This window comes from Phoxinus phoxinus (genome assembly GCF_949152265.1).
Source record: "Phoxinus phoxinus genome assembly, chromosome: 2".
NCBI classification, from domain to species: Eukaryota; Metazoa; Chordata; class Actinopteri; order Cypriniformes; family Leuciscidae; genus Phoxinus; species Phoxinus phoxinus.
The window spans coordinates 41,658,655-41,674,698 of NC_136877.1; the positions used below are offsets into that span (position 1 = coordinate 41,658,655).

At 39.7% G+C, this 16,044-nt stretch overlaps 1 protein-coding gene across 3 annotated transcripts in view; it reads left to right on the top strand.

Annotated features, from left to right (window-relative positions):
- Nucleotides 1–16,044, top strand: part of cemip (cell migration inducing hyaluronidase 1) — a 124,409-nt gene that overhangs the window by 39,304 nt on the left and 69,061 nt on the right. For 2 of the 3 annotated variants that reach the window (XM_079638244.1, XM_079638246.1), the window contains exon 2: nucleotides 14,181–14,278. In XM_079638244.1, the coding sequence (XP_079494370.1) occupies nucleotides 14,224–14,278 (55 nt within the window). In that variant the 5' untranslated portion in view covers nucleotides 14,181–14,223. Of the gene's footprint in view, nucleotides 1–12,371; nucleotides 12,533–14,180; nucleotides 14,279–16,044 lie in introns of all 3 variants that reach the window. The other variant, XM_079638245.1, reaches the window with a different exon arrangement.

Here is a 16,044-nt window from a genome sequence, read left to right on the forward strand (position 1 = left end):
TTCTTCTTCTGTGTTTCTTAGTCTCTATATTGAATATAGGGTGTTTTTAGAAAGGTTTCATCATTGAGAGAGATTTTAAAAAAAAGAGAAAAAAAGTCTGTTCCCTCTCACTGCTGATAAAATGATAGCTCTACACTTTGTCTTATCTACAAACAGAAAAAGAGGCTTTTGGTTCATTGTCAGCGGTGGCAGGAATAAAAGAATATGCCTTCAGTTGAATTTGACAGGTTTGAGCCTTTATTTCGCACATCGGAGCTTATACTGTACACCCTCTATTACGCGAATGCAGCTGAATAGTATACATGACTGTGTTTGGAAGAGAGATAATTATATTAGTTTTGATTCAGCTTATTTAATGCTTCTGTGGAGAAGTTTAATTTGATTTTTACACAGTAAAAAATGTCCACCTATCTCAACTTAAAAAAAATAAGTTCAGTTGCTGCCTTAAATTAAGTATAATCAACTTAAATGGCATTAGACTGACTTCTTGCATAACTTATAAAAAGAAAAGTTGAAATTGCTTGAATTATTTTGATTATTTAAAATAATGTAAAAACATATGTTGTCCTGACTTATCGAGTAGTCAAAAGTTCCCACACATGGGTGTGAATGTGCATTTAATTATCATGCAGGATTTTCAGCAGCTAGATCTCATAGTTTGTCTCTCCTCAGGTCATATCCGTGAGCATGTGTTGTGTTTGTGTGTAAGTGTGTGTTTTAATGACGGATCTTTCAAATGTTCCTTGGGTTGTGGATTTTGCATTGGGCGTTCCCTCCCTCCCTCCCTTCCTTCCTTCCCCTCACAGCCGTGACCCTTCAAATATGCTTGACCTTTGAGAAGAAATGTTTCCACCAGCTTCTGCCTTATTCTGTTCAGTCCCAGATGAAAATTGTATTTTTTCGTGATTTTTCTTTCCTATTGGCAGGCAGCAAATTTACATTTGTATAAAACCTACATTGAGTTTGTGCTATCATGAAAACGGTTCCCTGATGCTACAAAAAGCATGTTTTGTCAACATTTTGTACTTTTAAAATACGTCAATTTAATGTTTGTGGCAGATGTTTCATAATGAGGGATAACTATCTATAGTGCAATAAGCCTTGCTGCATCCCTGTGTCACACCTGCACAGCCCTGAACACCTGGATCCCATTGGATTCTCATGAACACACGACTGCTTTTTGACACTCTTTAGGGGAGATGTACTGAATATACTGACAATATGTCCTAATTAAAGCCCACATGGTCACTCCAGAGTCAATGCATTGCAAAACAAAAAAGTACAAAAACATTAGTGTTTTGGAACCATAATTGTCACATTAGGGTTTTTTTTTTTTTTACCATCATATATATATATATATATACATGTTATACACATTAGCCACTAATTGTGTTCTACTGTCATTCATTTGAGAAAACTGAGAATGAGCATGAAAAGCCAAATTCACAGTGGCTGATATTCAGTATGCCACCTGTTGGGTTTTGGAGAAAGTATGAAAAGGAAAGCAATGAATTTCCTGCCAGTTGTCCTGCTGAGCATTGGGTTAGCAGATGAGATGACATGAGGAATTAAAACACTTTTGCCACAGGGTTACCGCAGCGCTGATGGCTTTCTTCTCACCAGTCGACCGTATCAGTGCTGGCTTTCTGAACCTTCTTATCTCCCCATCACAACCTCCGATTCGGTACCAGCTGAGCCTGTCAGAGAAAGAATCTGAAACATTCTGCTGCTGCCTTTTCACATGCGTGCTGAGAGATTTACCCCACGCAGGATCCGTAACGTTTGCATACAAGTTGTTGTGCAGTGTCATAGGCGAGCATGCACCCACAGAAAAACGCGATGTGACTTTGCCAATTTTCACCTCGCTTTGTGTTGTTACAATGTCTGTAATCGGGAACGTGTATTGCGTAAGGCTAGCTTACACTATGGGAGAACTCCTTTTCTGGAGAATATTGAATCAAAATTATCCTTATAATTTTATGTAAAACGCAGTGCAGCTGCACAGCAGACCATAGCAGAGCATTCTAGCGCGCTGATTGGCTGTGCTGCAGCAACTGCACAAACCTATATGGCGAGGCGGCTGAGCCACGTGAACCTATCAGGTCGCTCCGCGCCCTGTCACGTCACAGCCCGCCAATATGGGCGTGGCTTAAGTCTATTAAAAAGGCCATTTCCCGCCATAGGAAATTAGGTTAAATCGACTGAAGCGATCAACCCGATCTAAGCACAATTGCACGGCGGGTTTCGTATTGTGTAAGGCTAGCTTACGCTATGGGAAAACGCTGTGCGTGCTTACAAACCCACACATACTATGGCCCGGGAAGATAGCCCGGGGCCCATAGAAGAGTAAGTTATGACCCCAAAAGGAGACCAACGTCGGTGGGCCTTATAAGGGGATATGTATAACTAGACCAGACAGTGTTGGGCCTATAAGTGTTATATAGTGCTTAAACGTTTTTCTGTATGGAAAGAACCTTAGCTTGCAAAGCGGGAACCTCCAAGTTATAGAACTTGATAAACGTGGACGGAGAGGCCCAGCCTGTCGCCGCACCGATATCTTTAAGTGGTATTCCACTGGACCAAGCCCAAGATGAGGCCATGCCTCTAGTGGAATGAGCTCTGACGCCCATGGGGCAGCAGAGACCTTTTGACTCATATGCCAGCGAGATAGCATCTACTATCCATCGCGACAATCTCTGCTTCGTGATCGCGTGCCCTCTGGTGCGACCCCCAATGCAAACAAAGAGCTGTTCCGACTGCCTGGATGCAGCGGAACGCTCCAAGTAAACTCTAAGAGCTTTACATTCAGAGCACGCTCGCCGTGAGCCGGGGAGCTGGTTAACGGGAAAATCTGAATGATTTTGCGACGCTGTGTGAACAGTGCTTATGTGCAGGGCTGCAAACTGTGTGGTGGGCACACTGCCTACATTGGGAACAAAGAAAAAACTCTTTCTGTGTTTTGTTATGTTCGTCGTTAAAACAGCGTTTGTGTGCAGGCGTGCATGTTTTATGACAGGCTCGTTTACTGCAGTGTTAAAATCCCCAGCCGCCTGAATAGAGGGGACTGGGAGAAGTGCAGAGAGAGTTTGTGGCGTTAATCCGGCCGCGGCGAGATTTAACCACTGTCTCTTTCATCCTGTGGTTAGGAAGGCTTTGGAGGCTCAGAGTTCGACGCAGCTTTGGGTCGAGGTCCCATTCGTTTTGGGGGACCGCGGCTTGCGGAATGAGAGCGTTAGCGAGACTTTGTCACAGGCCACAGCTGAAAAGGCGGCGGCGCTGTCTTAGAAGGCTGAGGAGGTGCGGCGGTCCGAAGAGCTTGGGGAGGAAATGGCGCATGACTTGTGATGTCCAAAGGTGGCGCTCTGGCACAGTCAAATTAGACATGTTCCTGCCGCGGTAACCTTCGTTGCACGCAGCGCCATAGTCAGTAGCGCTACGCAGGTCCTTAACGGCGGAATGTTGTCATAAACCTTCTCTTTTGCGCCGTCGAGATTGTCGAAGAAGCCGAGGATTTAAGACGAGAAAGGAGAAAGGAGCCTTGCATGACTTTGTCTGTTCGTCATGAACTTCAGGGAAGAGGCCCTTTGCGGAGGAGCTTGACGGCGTCCTTGCAGGAACCACTCGTCTAGCCTGCTTCGCGAGGGTTCTACAGGCTGAGACCAATCCAGTCCGAGGTCTCCCACGGCCTTCCCTGACGCCACCGGAGCTGTCCTGAGTTGAAAACGCGGGGTCCGTGATAGAGCCCGATCACTCCTCACTCTGTGACGCAGCAATGGAAAAGCTGTCGTCTTCATCATCCTCCACTTCCGGTCCGCCGAAGGAAACAGGAACGGCCGCTAGCTGAGAGGGGTGCTGTTCATCCTGCATGAACAAGACCTGTGAGGGTGGTTCTGAGAGCGTTGCACGCGGGGGATATCAGGCGTGGGCTCGCTCATGCGCTCTGGCATTCTCTGTCCGCGGCGCTTCTTCCTGCGCGGCCCGAGCGAGAGATGAGGGAGAGCGGAGGGGACGGAATCCTCGTTGAAAATGGCGAGTCGAGCCCACAGGGTCGACAGCGTCATTTCGTCGGGCAGCCGCGCTTGGAGAGTGCAGCATCGGCGTGGTCATGGCCCAAGCACACGGTGCAGAGGATGTGACGAACTCCGCCGGATAGAGGGCCTCTGCACGAGGCACAGGATGTACGAGGCATTTGAAACAACGCCTTGCTCTTTTTGTGAGTGTGTGCGTGTTGCAGCGGCGAATATAAAGTATATTAAGTATATTACTTTTAAAGGATATTGGCTCGCCGGATGGCAAAGCAGAACAGCGGGCTGAAGGCGGTGTCCAGGAACAGGAACCGACATCCCCAGAGCTGCAGTGCAGGTGGCTCCTTCTGCTGAAGGCCTTTTCTGCGGCGGCGGCTTCTCAATCCGGAGGTCAGCGTCAAGGTACGTGAGCTGAAGGAGATTAAATCTAAATTCCTATGGTGGGAAATGGGCTTTTTATGGGATTAAACCACACCCATATTGGTGCGCTCTGACGTGACAGGCGCGGAGCGACCTCGCCATAGGTTTGTGCAGTTGCTGCAGCACAGCCAATCAGCGCGCTAGAATGCTCTGCTGTGGTCTGCTGTGCAGCTGCACTGCGTTTTACATATGTAAAATTATAAGGATAATTTAGTCTTCAATATTCTCGAGAAAAGGAGTTTTCCCATACCGTAAGCAAGCCTTACGCATCACGAGAGTACTCTCGAAAGGGAACATGTGTTCATGGTCTTCCAGTTTGAAGTAACCGAAAGTAACGTTTCTCTCTCTCGCTCGCTCTCTCTCTCGCTTTTAACGTTTACTCTTTGAACTTATGCGCCCGGGAACATTAGTCAACAGCATTATGACTAAAAGTTAGCTAAGAAGGATTTCCTACTAAAACAAGCTGCAATTTGACTCTTAAGAGTATCCATAGCAGACTGGTGGGAGCGGCCTTGGATGGCAACGTGCACAGTGTATACTGGGTGTTGAATTTTTCCTATTTGGCAAAAGGGGACGTCAACAGCATTTTTTTTCTTGGTTTTCTCTAGTCAGGTAGCATCGATTTCCTTTGTCTTTCTGTATAGGCAGCCGTGTTTTATTGAAACGTGAAAAAAAAATGTTTTGTTTGGCTGGTATTGAATTTGCAGGCAGTGTGTTTCTCTAAGCAAGACACAAAGAACTTTTTGTGAAATTAATTCATCAAGCGCATCTTTGCGCAGAAAAAAAAAAGAGTAGTGTGGGCACCCACTGGCAGAAGCATAAATTGGCTCCTATGCACAGTATGCACAATTGCTCAATTAGCTTCAAAACCAGCTGCATCATGCTGGTTAAATCAATGATCCTGCAGGTGTGTAAGTGGGAAACTGTTGAGCAAAGCTCTTTACTTCTTCACCAGTAGCCTACAGACTAAGGTGTTGAGGTGTAACTAACTAAAAGCAATGCTACTAGCATGCATTGCATTTTTCAGTAGAGTTCCGCAGTAATGTGCACACAGCTTTACAGCTTCACCATGGCAATAATTCAATCGTGTTGTCAAATATTTAAGGTGGGAAATTAAAACATACCAGCAGCTAAATTATGTTTTTTAGGGCAGCAGCTGGTAATTTTTGTCTTATTTGCCAGTCACTGCCATGAAAATAAAAATAGATGCATTTGTTGAAGAAAGATTTGATTTATATTTTAAACAGATAAAAGAAAAACTGGCGAGATTCACGTCTTCATTGTTCGTTCAGATATTCAGTAGCACTTTACAGCTCATGCATATAAGGGGATTTGAGATATTCATAAGCCACTGTGTCTGAAATAGTTAATGCATATAAAGTCCATTTTCTCTCATGTAAAGTTTGATTCATCAAATTAGTTTGTTCAAAGAGTCAAGATTCACCAATTCGTTCAAGTCCCTGTGCATTTTTTTTATTTACATTTTTTTATATAAAAGTAAGAACTTTAAGTTTAGGCAAAATGTATTCAGTGTTGTTTTTATAATATTAAAATGATTAATGCTTTGAATTAATTTTAGTTTAAGTTTTAGTAATTGAATTATGTGCATTTTATCAGTTTCAGCTTTAGATTTGGTCATGTTAGTGCTTCACTTTACACTTTTATTTAAATTAGTTGCCAAGGCAACATTTCTAATTATATAGTTTTCCTTTGTTTAATTTTTACATGCAATGTTATTTTTTATTTTATTTTTCAGATTTATTTCAATTAACGCAAATGAAATTGAATAGTTTTAGTTAACAATAACGACATGTATGTAAAGGTATAATGTGACTACCAATCAATTCACATTATTTAAGTGGGATTAGTCTCATTATTTGGTAGTTCATACATTTACACAATTACCTCAAGCGGATGATACTTTTTGCAGGTTAGCCTATATAAAGATGCCTTGTAGATTTATGCAACTGTGTTTTTTACTCATCTCACAACAATCAATTTCATTTAACTGAATTTAGTATTAGTTTAAGTTAAATTTAGTTAACAGCAATGATACACACATTATATGTAAACATTGTCCAAAGCAGTCACTGGATAAGCAGGTAATATCAGTGTAATTTCTGTGACAATAGTGGCAAAAAGAAATGCAAAAATAATGACTGGTTACAGAAATGGCGCACTTCACTTTTAAGGTGGTCAAACACGCATTGCTAGATGGTAGCTGGTTTGTTGCTGGTCCAAGGTGGTCTACAAGTTTTAAGCAGCTTCACCATCTAATCAGCCCCACCATCTTGTCCCAAACCTCATTAGTACCTGGTCCAATAATCCTTTGAGGATGACCTCCACCTCACGCTGCGTTTCCAAAGTGAGGTGGCCAGTCCATCAGTGACCTCCGTGAGTTTGGGAGGTGTCTCAGGTCAGAGGTGCAGTGCTGTGTTGGCAGTAAAGGCTCTATTGTACTTGTCACCGTCAGCACAGTGACGCGTCCCAGTCTCTGCTGGATTACAGAGTCCTGGAGAGAGCAGGCTGTAAAAATAGCTGTTTCAACACCAGCTCTTTCTGAAGGCTCAGATTCCCCCTGGCCTCCGGAGAGCGGCTATAACCTTCACCATCTTCCGCTCTCTTCCCGTTAGCACACACACACACACACACACACACACACACACACACACACACACACACACACACACACACACACACACACACACACACACACACACACACACACACACACACACACACACACACACACACACACACACACACACACACACACACACACACACACACACACACACACACACACACACACACACTGCTCTCATTGAATTAATCATCACTGCTCATCACCCTAGAGGCCGTCGCACCTTTAGCCCAGCTCGCTTACGATCCGGCACCACTGAGAAAAATTAGGGTTTTTTTTTCCACTGGCCGATGCATGGGTCTTGCAAACCAAGTTAAAAGGGCATATATGCTGATCTTGGCAAGATATTAATGTGAACAGCCATTTATGTCTGAATGTAAACAGATGGGCCCGAAACATCTGATATGTCATAATTGATCTGTGCATCAGGTGTAAATGCTCCATAATAGACCTGATCCTCTCTGTAATGAGATTAAAAATAATCAAACTGCTGACAAGAAAAAGAGATAATCGCTCACTGCTCTTGTGTGGATGCATTTAAAAGCTTTAATCAGCCTCTACAGTTACATTATGAAAATCATCTAGAGCTCTCTTTGTTCTTTTGTATGTCTTTTTTTTAGTTTTTTGTTGCTTTGTTCTTCATTTTTGTTACCGACTGTTTATTTGTCTATTTTGAAGCGAGGTTTAGTTAATTTAAAAAAAAAATACTTGAAAGCTAGATGCGGTTGTTTTAATTTATTAATTTATTTATCATTGTTTAAATAAAAGTGCATAATAAAAGTTTGCAATAATAATTCACAGTTTTCACAGGCAAAAAAATAATAATTAAGCAGCAACATTTATACATTTGGCAAATGCTTTTATTCAAAGCGACTAACTTTGCATTCAAAGTCAACTTTTTAATGTGTCTGATTCCCAGTTTATGCATTCCCTATAGGAATCAATTAGCCAGGTGCTGATTTAGCTACAGGAACATAAAAAGAATCAAATATTTACAAATTGGAGATTAAATTTTGTTTGTTTTACATTTACGCATTTGATAGATGCTTTTATTCAAACCCACTTACATTGCATTCAAAGTAAACGTTTTATATCAGTTCATGCATTGCCTGGGAATCAAACCATCGCTGCAGTCTAATGCTGTTTAAAATGCAGGAACTTTAAAAAAATGTTTTGCTGCAGTGTTGAAATTGAGAAGAATCGTGAAATTTCACTGGTATTGGTATCGGAACAACACTACTTCGGCATATTCAAACTGGCTGACATCTTTTATGTCAAAAAAGCACCTCATGCAGCATATTGAATATATGCAAATGTGAATTATATTTAAAATGCTGTCTCGTTGATATATCTTGATCCATTTCTGTCTTTTTCTAGTTGGACTACTTGTCTTTTATTATGTGTCTTTTGCATTTTAGAGCTTTACGTCCCCTATAGTCACTGTCATTGTATGTAAAAAAAAAGCTACTTTAACATTCTGTAAAGCTCTCAGAGAAAATCAAACAGCTCTGGAGCGACATGAGGGTAGGTAAATCATGTGAGAATTGTCACTTTTGTATGAATTATTCCTTGAAGGTGTCACGTCAGCAACTTTCTCTGCCTCGGAACCTTCCAGAAGAGACTCATTTTGATGTGCCTGAGAGCCTCTGTTTGACCCAGTAGGCTGATGGAAATGGCTTTTAATCTGCTCCACTGTAGTCAGTAGTCCCAAGACTTTTATGGGCTATGGTAATTGCATTTATATATTAAAAGCTTGTGGTTCAGGTTTCCACTGTGCATGTTTCTTACATCATTACAGCAACATGCGCTCAAAAAAAGCTTTGGATTATACAACCGAATGCTGCAATTAAATAAATGAGGAGTTTTCCTATCTGACTATCCTGCTGAAGTTCATCTACAGTGTTTTCTTGGAGTGCAAGTGGAGCATGGAGGCCCGCCGAACTCGTAAAGCCTCCTTTAACTGCTGCTCTGGGTCAATCCTGTTTGCTCTCGTAAAAGTCAGCCAGTAGTTTGAAACATATTTCAGGGTAATGAAAGGGAAAGGAAAAACCTCCCATCCTCTTGTTTGCGCTCCCTGATCAGGACTCGCGTTAGTGCCGGGCGGCCTGACTGTATATATCGTGCAGCTGGAGACGTGGCGGCTATTTGATATTTTATCTGTAGATGTATTTGTGAAGATTACGTTATATATATATTACGTTTATAAATAAGAGTGATTAAGAAAAATGGGGAAATGAGAAAACTGTTCAGGCTCTCTCTCTCTCTCTCTCTCTCTCTCTCTCTCTCTCTCTCTCTCTCTCTCTCTCTCTCTCTCTCTCTCTCTCTCTCTCTCTCTCTCTCTCTCTTCTCTCTCTCTCTTTGTGTGTGTGTAGGCCTACTGTATAAAGTTTGGGGTTGTTGAGATTTTGTTTTTAAATGTTTTTGAAAGAAGTCTCTTATGCTCACTTGATCAAAAATACAGTAAAAGGGTAATATTTTATTGCAATTAAAACATTAAATATTTTAAAATTAAAATTTTTCCCGTGAAAGCAGCATCATTACTCCAGTCTTCAGTGTCACATGATCCTTCAGAAATCATTCTAATATGCTTTGGAGACATCTCATGCTTTCAAAGCTAACTTGCTATTGCAATCCGAAATTGCCTACCATACCTTTAATAGTTTGACAAACTTGACTGCAAAATGTCTAGTAGACTTCATACTTCATTGTTCAATGGTATATAGCTAAAGCCATTTCTATTCCTCTGCAATATTTTCTTATTGTCTTGTCACATTGATATATGCAACTAATTACTATTCATTTGATTGATTTAATCTTCATTTGATTCGATTAATTCCATTTTAATTGATCGATAGACCTAATACCAACCGTTTTTCTTCCAGCAGCATTCCAGCTATATCATGACTGTTACTGCGATTAGAAATCGCTCACGTGAGCAGCGGAGACGGCAGACTTTGTTCCGTGAGTTCTGCTTGCTCTTTTACTCTGTGCTGATAGCACAGGGTCAACATGAAGGACAGGGGTGGAAGTGTGTTATCTGCGAGGGCCACGGAGGGCAACAGTCTCTGTAAGAAGATAGGCAGCCCAGGAAGAGATATTTAGTCTCAAACGCAGATAGCATGGGGAGGTAAAGCCGAGAGGCGAGGTCTGGATCTAAGCGAAGCTTGTCTTTACAATGGTGATGTAATGTTTTGGAATAGACTTTCTCGGTGTTGGAGATTTGTAAGGAAGTCAGAAAGCGCATGAAGGAGTGGAAGAGCAGTCTGAAACTCAAGAAACCCAATTTCTACGCTGTCTGGAAAAGCTTTATTGTGCAAAACTGTGGGAAATGTTGTGGGTCATTCCTAAGGTTTTTGAGTGTTTGCTAGATGAGCACATCTTCAATTCTACAATGATATCTGCTCTCTGGATAGGGCTTGGGTTCCTCCTTTTGGTTGTTTTTCCCTTGCTTTGTCTGCCCACCAAATAAATAATTTACATTTTTAGTTATGCATCCGGCAGATGCTTTTATCCAAATAATAAGTCTAAATGGGCGAATAAGGTAAAAATAACTAATAGATATAATAATTTTTCCCAAGTGGATTAATCACAGTACATTAAGACAATTATGTTCTAAAATGTTATGTTTAAATATGCAAATAAAGCACTCTCTAATTAAATATACACTCATTTGCATACATTTCCAGAACAGACATATGAATATTGTTTCATTTTGTTGACATATAAACATTTTTTTGCAATGGAAATTTTGGATAGAAAAAGTAAAATCAAAAATGTGTTTAGCAATAAAATGTTGTATAAATCAGGCGATTGATATGAACAAACCCTTCAGTAAAAACCTTCAGAATATAGATAGAATAAAATGGGAAAGTTTAGTGTATGTAAGTGCTGTTGAGATTTCTGGCTCGGTGAATGAGGAAAAAAAACTCATTTTGAAAAAAACGACCTAGAAAGATATGTTCTGTTATTGAAATCTACAGACACAAATAAAGTGTAATAAAATAAACATCTTCTTGGTTTTCTTTCCACTAGTCTTAAAGAGGCGAGTTACGGAAGCAAAATAGACTAAAATCTCAAAACTGAACTGCGAAAGCTATGGTTTTGTCTGTAGTGTCTTCTGTACACTTCTCCTCAACAAAATGTGTCATTCAGAGTTATCGTTCATGTATGTATAGCACAAATGGTGATGGATGACTTACATCCCAAATTTATATAAGTGGTTTGTTTATATCACTAACTATAAGCAACACTAATAATGATGCTTGATTTAGCAACACTGCTAATTATCTGTGCAATATTATCTTCAGATGGCCATTCTGTATGCATTACATCATGGGCCGGCTGGCTAAAGATAGATATGTGAGTTTTCATGCAACATTCAGAAAACCAGTCCACTGATAACACGCATACTGTAGGTAGAAGATTAAAATGTGCTTATAAAGAGAAATTGTGATTGTTAATGATGCACATTTAAAAAAATAAATAAACATGCATGCTGAGCTGTGATGAAAGATACATGTCACCTCTGAACGGCTCAGTATGCGTCCGCCTTGTAGATCTAGTGGTATTTGGCTCGAGGGAATCTACGTGCATTAGAAAACCTAATAAGGGGATTTTTTTCCCCCTGTCGATTTTCACAGAATTCCATCACGCCAGGCACAAAGTCAGCGTGATGAAAGCAAAGGAGCAGTCCGCGGTCTGCTGACTTTTACGCTTTAACTGCAGGGAAAGGGAAGGAGGTGCTATTTTTGTCGATCTACACCATGACATCTATTTACCTGCAAAAAGTATTTTCTCTCGGTGTGCTGCATATCTAAATGTGATTATGAAATGGCAAATTGCGCAGTGTGACATGGATTTACAAACTCTAAAATGCAAAGTCAGATGTTTTTAAACGGTATAAGCAATATATAAAGTCACATACACGTGTGTGTGTGTGTATATTATATATATATATATAGTGAAATATTATTACAATTTAAATTAAGTGTTTTCTATTTGAATATGTTTTACAATTTATTTAATTCCTTTGGTAGCAATGCTGAATTTTCAGCTTCATTACTTCAGTCTTCTGTGTCACATGATCCTTTAGAAACAGACAGAAAGTTCAAAAGAACAGGATTTATTTGCATTTTTTTTAAACCTTATAAATGTCTTTACTGTTACTTTTGATCAATTTAATGCATCCTTTCTAAATAAAATGATTAATTTCTATCAAATTAATTAAAGTTGCGTTGTTTTGTTTGGGTTTTGTCCATAATGACCTCTGTTCTCTCTTGCAGGTCTCGTGCGAAGCGTCTCATATCTGGGATCTAAAGGGAAAGGCTGTGTTTGGCCCGACGATGCGGCACCTGTTGTCACCAAGTCGACATCTGATCGTAGAATAAATGACCGTGTGGATCATCCTGGAGATTCAAATAAACTTCCACTCCATCCGCCACAGGCTTGTGTTTTCATTTTTCACCCTGTTATTGCCAGCGTCGTCGCAGGCATTGCTGTGAGACACATTACATTTCCTGCTGTGCTATCAGACGCGCTCTAATCTTAAAGGAATAGTGCACCCCAAAAAATGAAACTTCTTTCATCATCCACTCGCCCTCTTGTTGCTGAAAACACATAATTTTTTTTTCCATTTTCAGTGCAACACAAAAGAAACAAAATGTCTGTTCTTTTCCATACAATGGGAAGATGGTCTGTCAAGACAAAAAAAGCACCATAAAAGCATTATTTAAAAAGCCCATATGCCATATTCCAAGTCTTCTGAAGTCATATGATAGCTTTGTATGGAAAACAGACTGAAATTGAAGTTGTTGTCCATGTGTAGCCTATGTAAGGAAAAAAGGACAATGGAATATACTGTATGGCTGGTTAGCAAGTCAAACTGATAGTCATCTTGCTAGTTTATTCACTCTTCACGACTGTACTGTCACATCACATGCTGACATGCATTGCAATTTAAAAAAACAACAACAACCAGACAAACAATCTTTGGAATATTCCCACAATCCTTTGCACAGACCCCAATGGGAAAGGATCGTGATGCTAATATGACGAGAACTTGGCAGTTGTAGACCATTATCCCTCAATACATAACAAAGACAGCAATAGATTCTCAAGCTATACACAGATCCGATGTATAACAGTGCAGACTTGACACGTTGGACAGGTCATGATGCAACTGTTACTTTGGGACAACGAAGCCATCACGCCTCGGGCGGATTGGCAGTGCTACTGTAATAAACATCACGACATGATAATTCCAGCTCAGAATATCAAATACAGAAGAGATGAAAACAGTATAATAACAGTTGATTTCGATTGATTTTGCAGTATAGAAACGGCTTTTATGTGCAGGAAAACATTTTACCTTCGAAAATGCCATAGTTTAGTCAAAGGAAGCATTGTCATGTCTGTTACCTTGTCATATAATTGGTCTGTCAAGCATAGCTGGAGACTGCGACACCGAAACCAGGATACAGGATCCCGTGTATGTCTATATCGGTTATGTAACTTTTTTTTTATATAACTGCATTTAAACAAGCACACTATTATTAGCGAGTCGGTACCTGAGCCCTCGGCCCCTCTGAGCCTTTGATCCTTTATGGAGGTTCAAGTCATATTGCTGGTGCTCTTGTAATCTCTTTGAAGATAACCACGTAACCTTCAGATCTCACAAGTTTCAAAGGAATGCAAAACTGGGGTCCACCACTTTCAGATTCTGGCAAACTGACAAAATCGCTCGCCCGTTTCTATGGCAACGTCGCACACGCTCAATGGCATTTTTTCCCTTCAACTGGTCATAAAGCCATGTGTGCCCAGAATAAATAAGCATGTTTAAGGTGATGTGTGTAAAAAAAACGATTAGGTGGTGAAAATACTCATATCAATGCTAAAAATGCACCGTGAGACATATGTGGGTTGATTCACCCTGTAAAATGTGAATAATTCAACTCTTTCAGAACATCTGTTTTGCCGATCAATGGTGGAGACTTTGAAAATAATTTTTGCAATTACGTTTGTTGGGATTGATGGCACATACATTACACACTTTATCTTTAATAATTATTCGATTTTTGTGTTTTGTGTTGTAGGTGAGGTGCCTTTACACTCTGGACCAAACCAACAATACTGAAAATGAAGATCTGTGTTGCTTTTATTGTAGTAGCTGTTCTTCACATTGCTCAGGCTGGTGAGTGTCTGTCTTTCATGCTCTGATATATCAGTTTTGTTGCAAAGTGCTTTAATAATATAACTTTTTGAATAAAATAATAATAATAAAAAGGGGTAATTATAAGAAGTAATTCCTTTCTTATCTTTAAAATACAAGAGTCCATGGTACTTTGTGAGCATATTGTATTCTTGAATAATATATAATATAAAAAGTAAAACAAAAGATTTAATTCAATTAAAAATATCAAATAAAATGGGCAATAAGGAATTATTAAAAATGCAAGAGTTCATTGCACTTTGACAGCATATAGTAAACTTTTAATAAATGAGTGATTAAATGAGTAAAAATAAAAAATTAATAAAAATAATATAATAAGGAATTCCTTTTTGTATCTTTAAAATACAAGAGTTCGTCCATACAATGGATTTAAAAAAAAAAAACAATTAAAAAAAAGGTAATAACAATTATTTCTTAAGCATAAAGGATACTTTGAAATCCTCAGGTTTTGGACATATAACATAAGCAGCAACATTCAATATATTCTGTTTTAGCATTGCTTGCAATTTTGCTCCCCTAATATTTTGAATTGCCCTTTCTAACTACCATCCTTCTGTTTTCTGCTGTCCTCTTAACTTCACTTTGAATTGTGACATTGCCTGATGTTCAGTATCAGAGATTAGCTAGCACGTAGCCATCCAAAACATACCGACGTCCTTTCAGTCTCAACTTAATCCGTCCGACAGAGAGAGACCCCATGACTTCGAGTCTTGTTACAGAAGAAGGCTCTTGGATTTAGTTCTTCAAACCCACAGAAGCCCTTTGAGACTTTTTGCACTGTGTTTCATTCTAATCCAGCAAACTCTTAACTCAGTTTTCAGCCAAGACTCAACAGCACAATCCATGTCTTTACAGGCCTGCAAATGTAGTGCATTTCTGCTCCTTTCAACAGCAAAGTAGCTTCTCTGTAATTTAACAAACCAAAGCTGCCTGCTTTAAGACCTTGTAGTTGCAAATATGATTTGCAATTATAAAAAAAGTAGCGTGGCCTTCTACATTGAAAGTCAAATGAATATATTCTACAGTAGATGGTCATAATGCCCAAATCTGTGCGAAAACATGTTTTTATGTGCATTTAGAGTGGGATCATTCTTTTGGGTCTGTGGTATTTCCAGCACTGCTCTCATCTGCCTGTGGATTCCTCTGGGGAAAATCTGCATTTGAACAGCTTTTTGTTGACGACACAAAGCGTGATGGCTTTTCGCAATTTTGTTTTGCGGTATTTGTTCTGTATATGGTAAAAGCTGGCAATGAGATTAATGTATCACTGCAGGACAGCTAGTTAGTGGTCACATAAAAGTGCTTGTTTGAAATGACGGGCTGCTGTGTTTTCTTTGATTTTCTCCTTCTCTGAGAGCCGAGCCCATGGATGAATAGGATAATTTATTAAAGGCACGCTTCATCTAATAGTTCCTTTGTTGTTCTTTCATTGCCTGTCCCTTTAGCTTTTTGTGTTTTATATAAAAGAGAATAGTTCATATTTTGCAAAATGGGCTTTAACGTGTGTATCCACATTGTGATGTTTATATTTTTGAGGTGTGTGGTTCTTAAACTTAGTAAACTGCCTTAGAAAACAACATTATAAGGCATTGCAACAAGCTTGCCCAAAAAATCTATTAGAGACGTTCAACAAAGTAAGAAATGTTGAATAGAAGTACTTTCAAATAATTTAATATACCAAAACGTTGTGGAGTATTTGAGCATTGTGTATTTATCATTTGTATTTT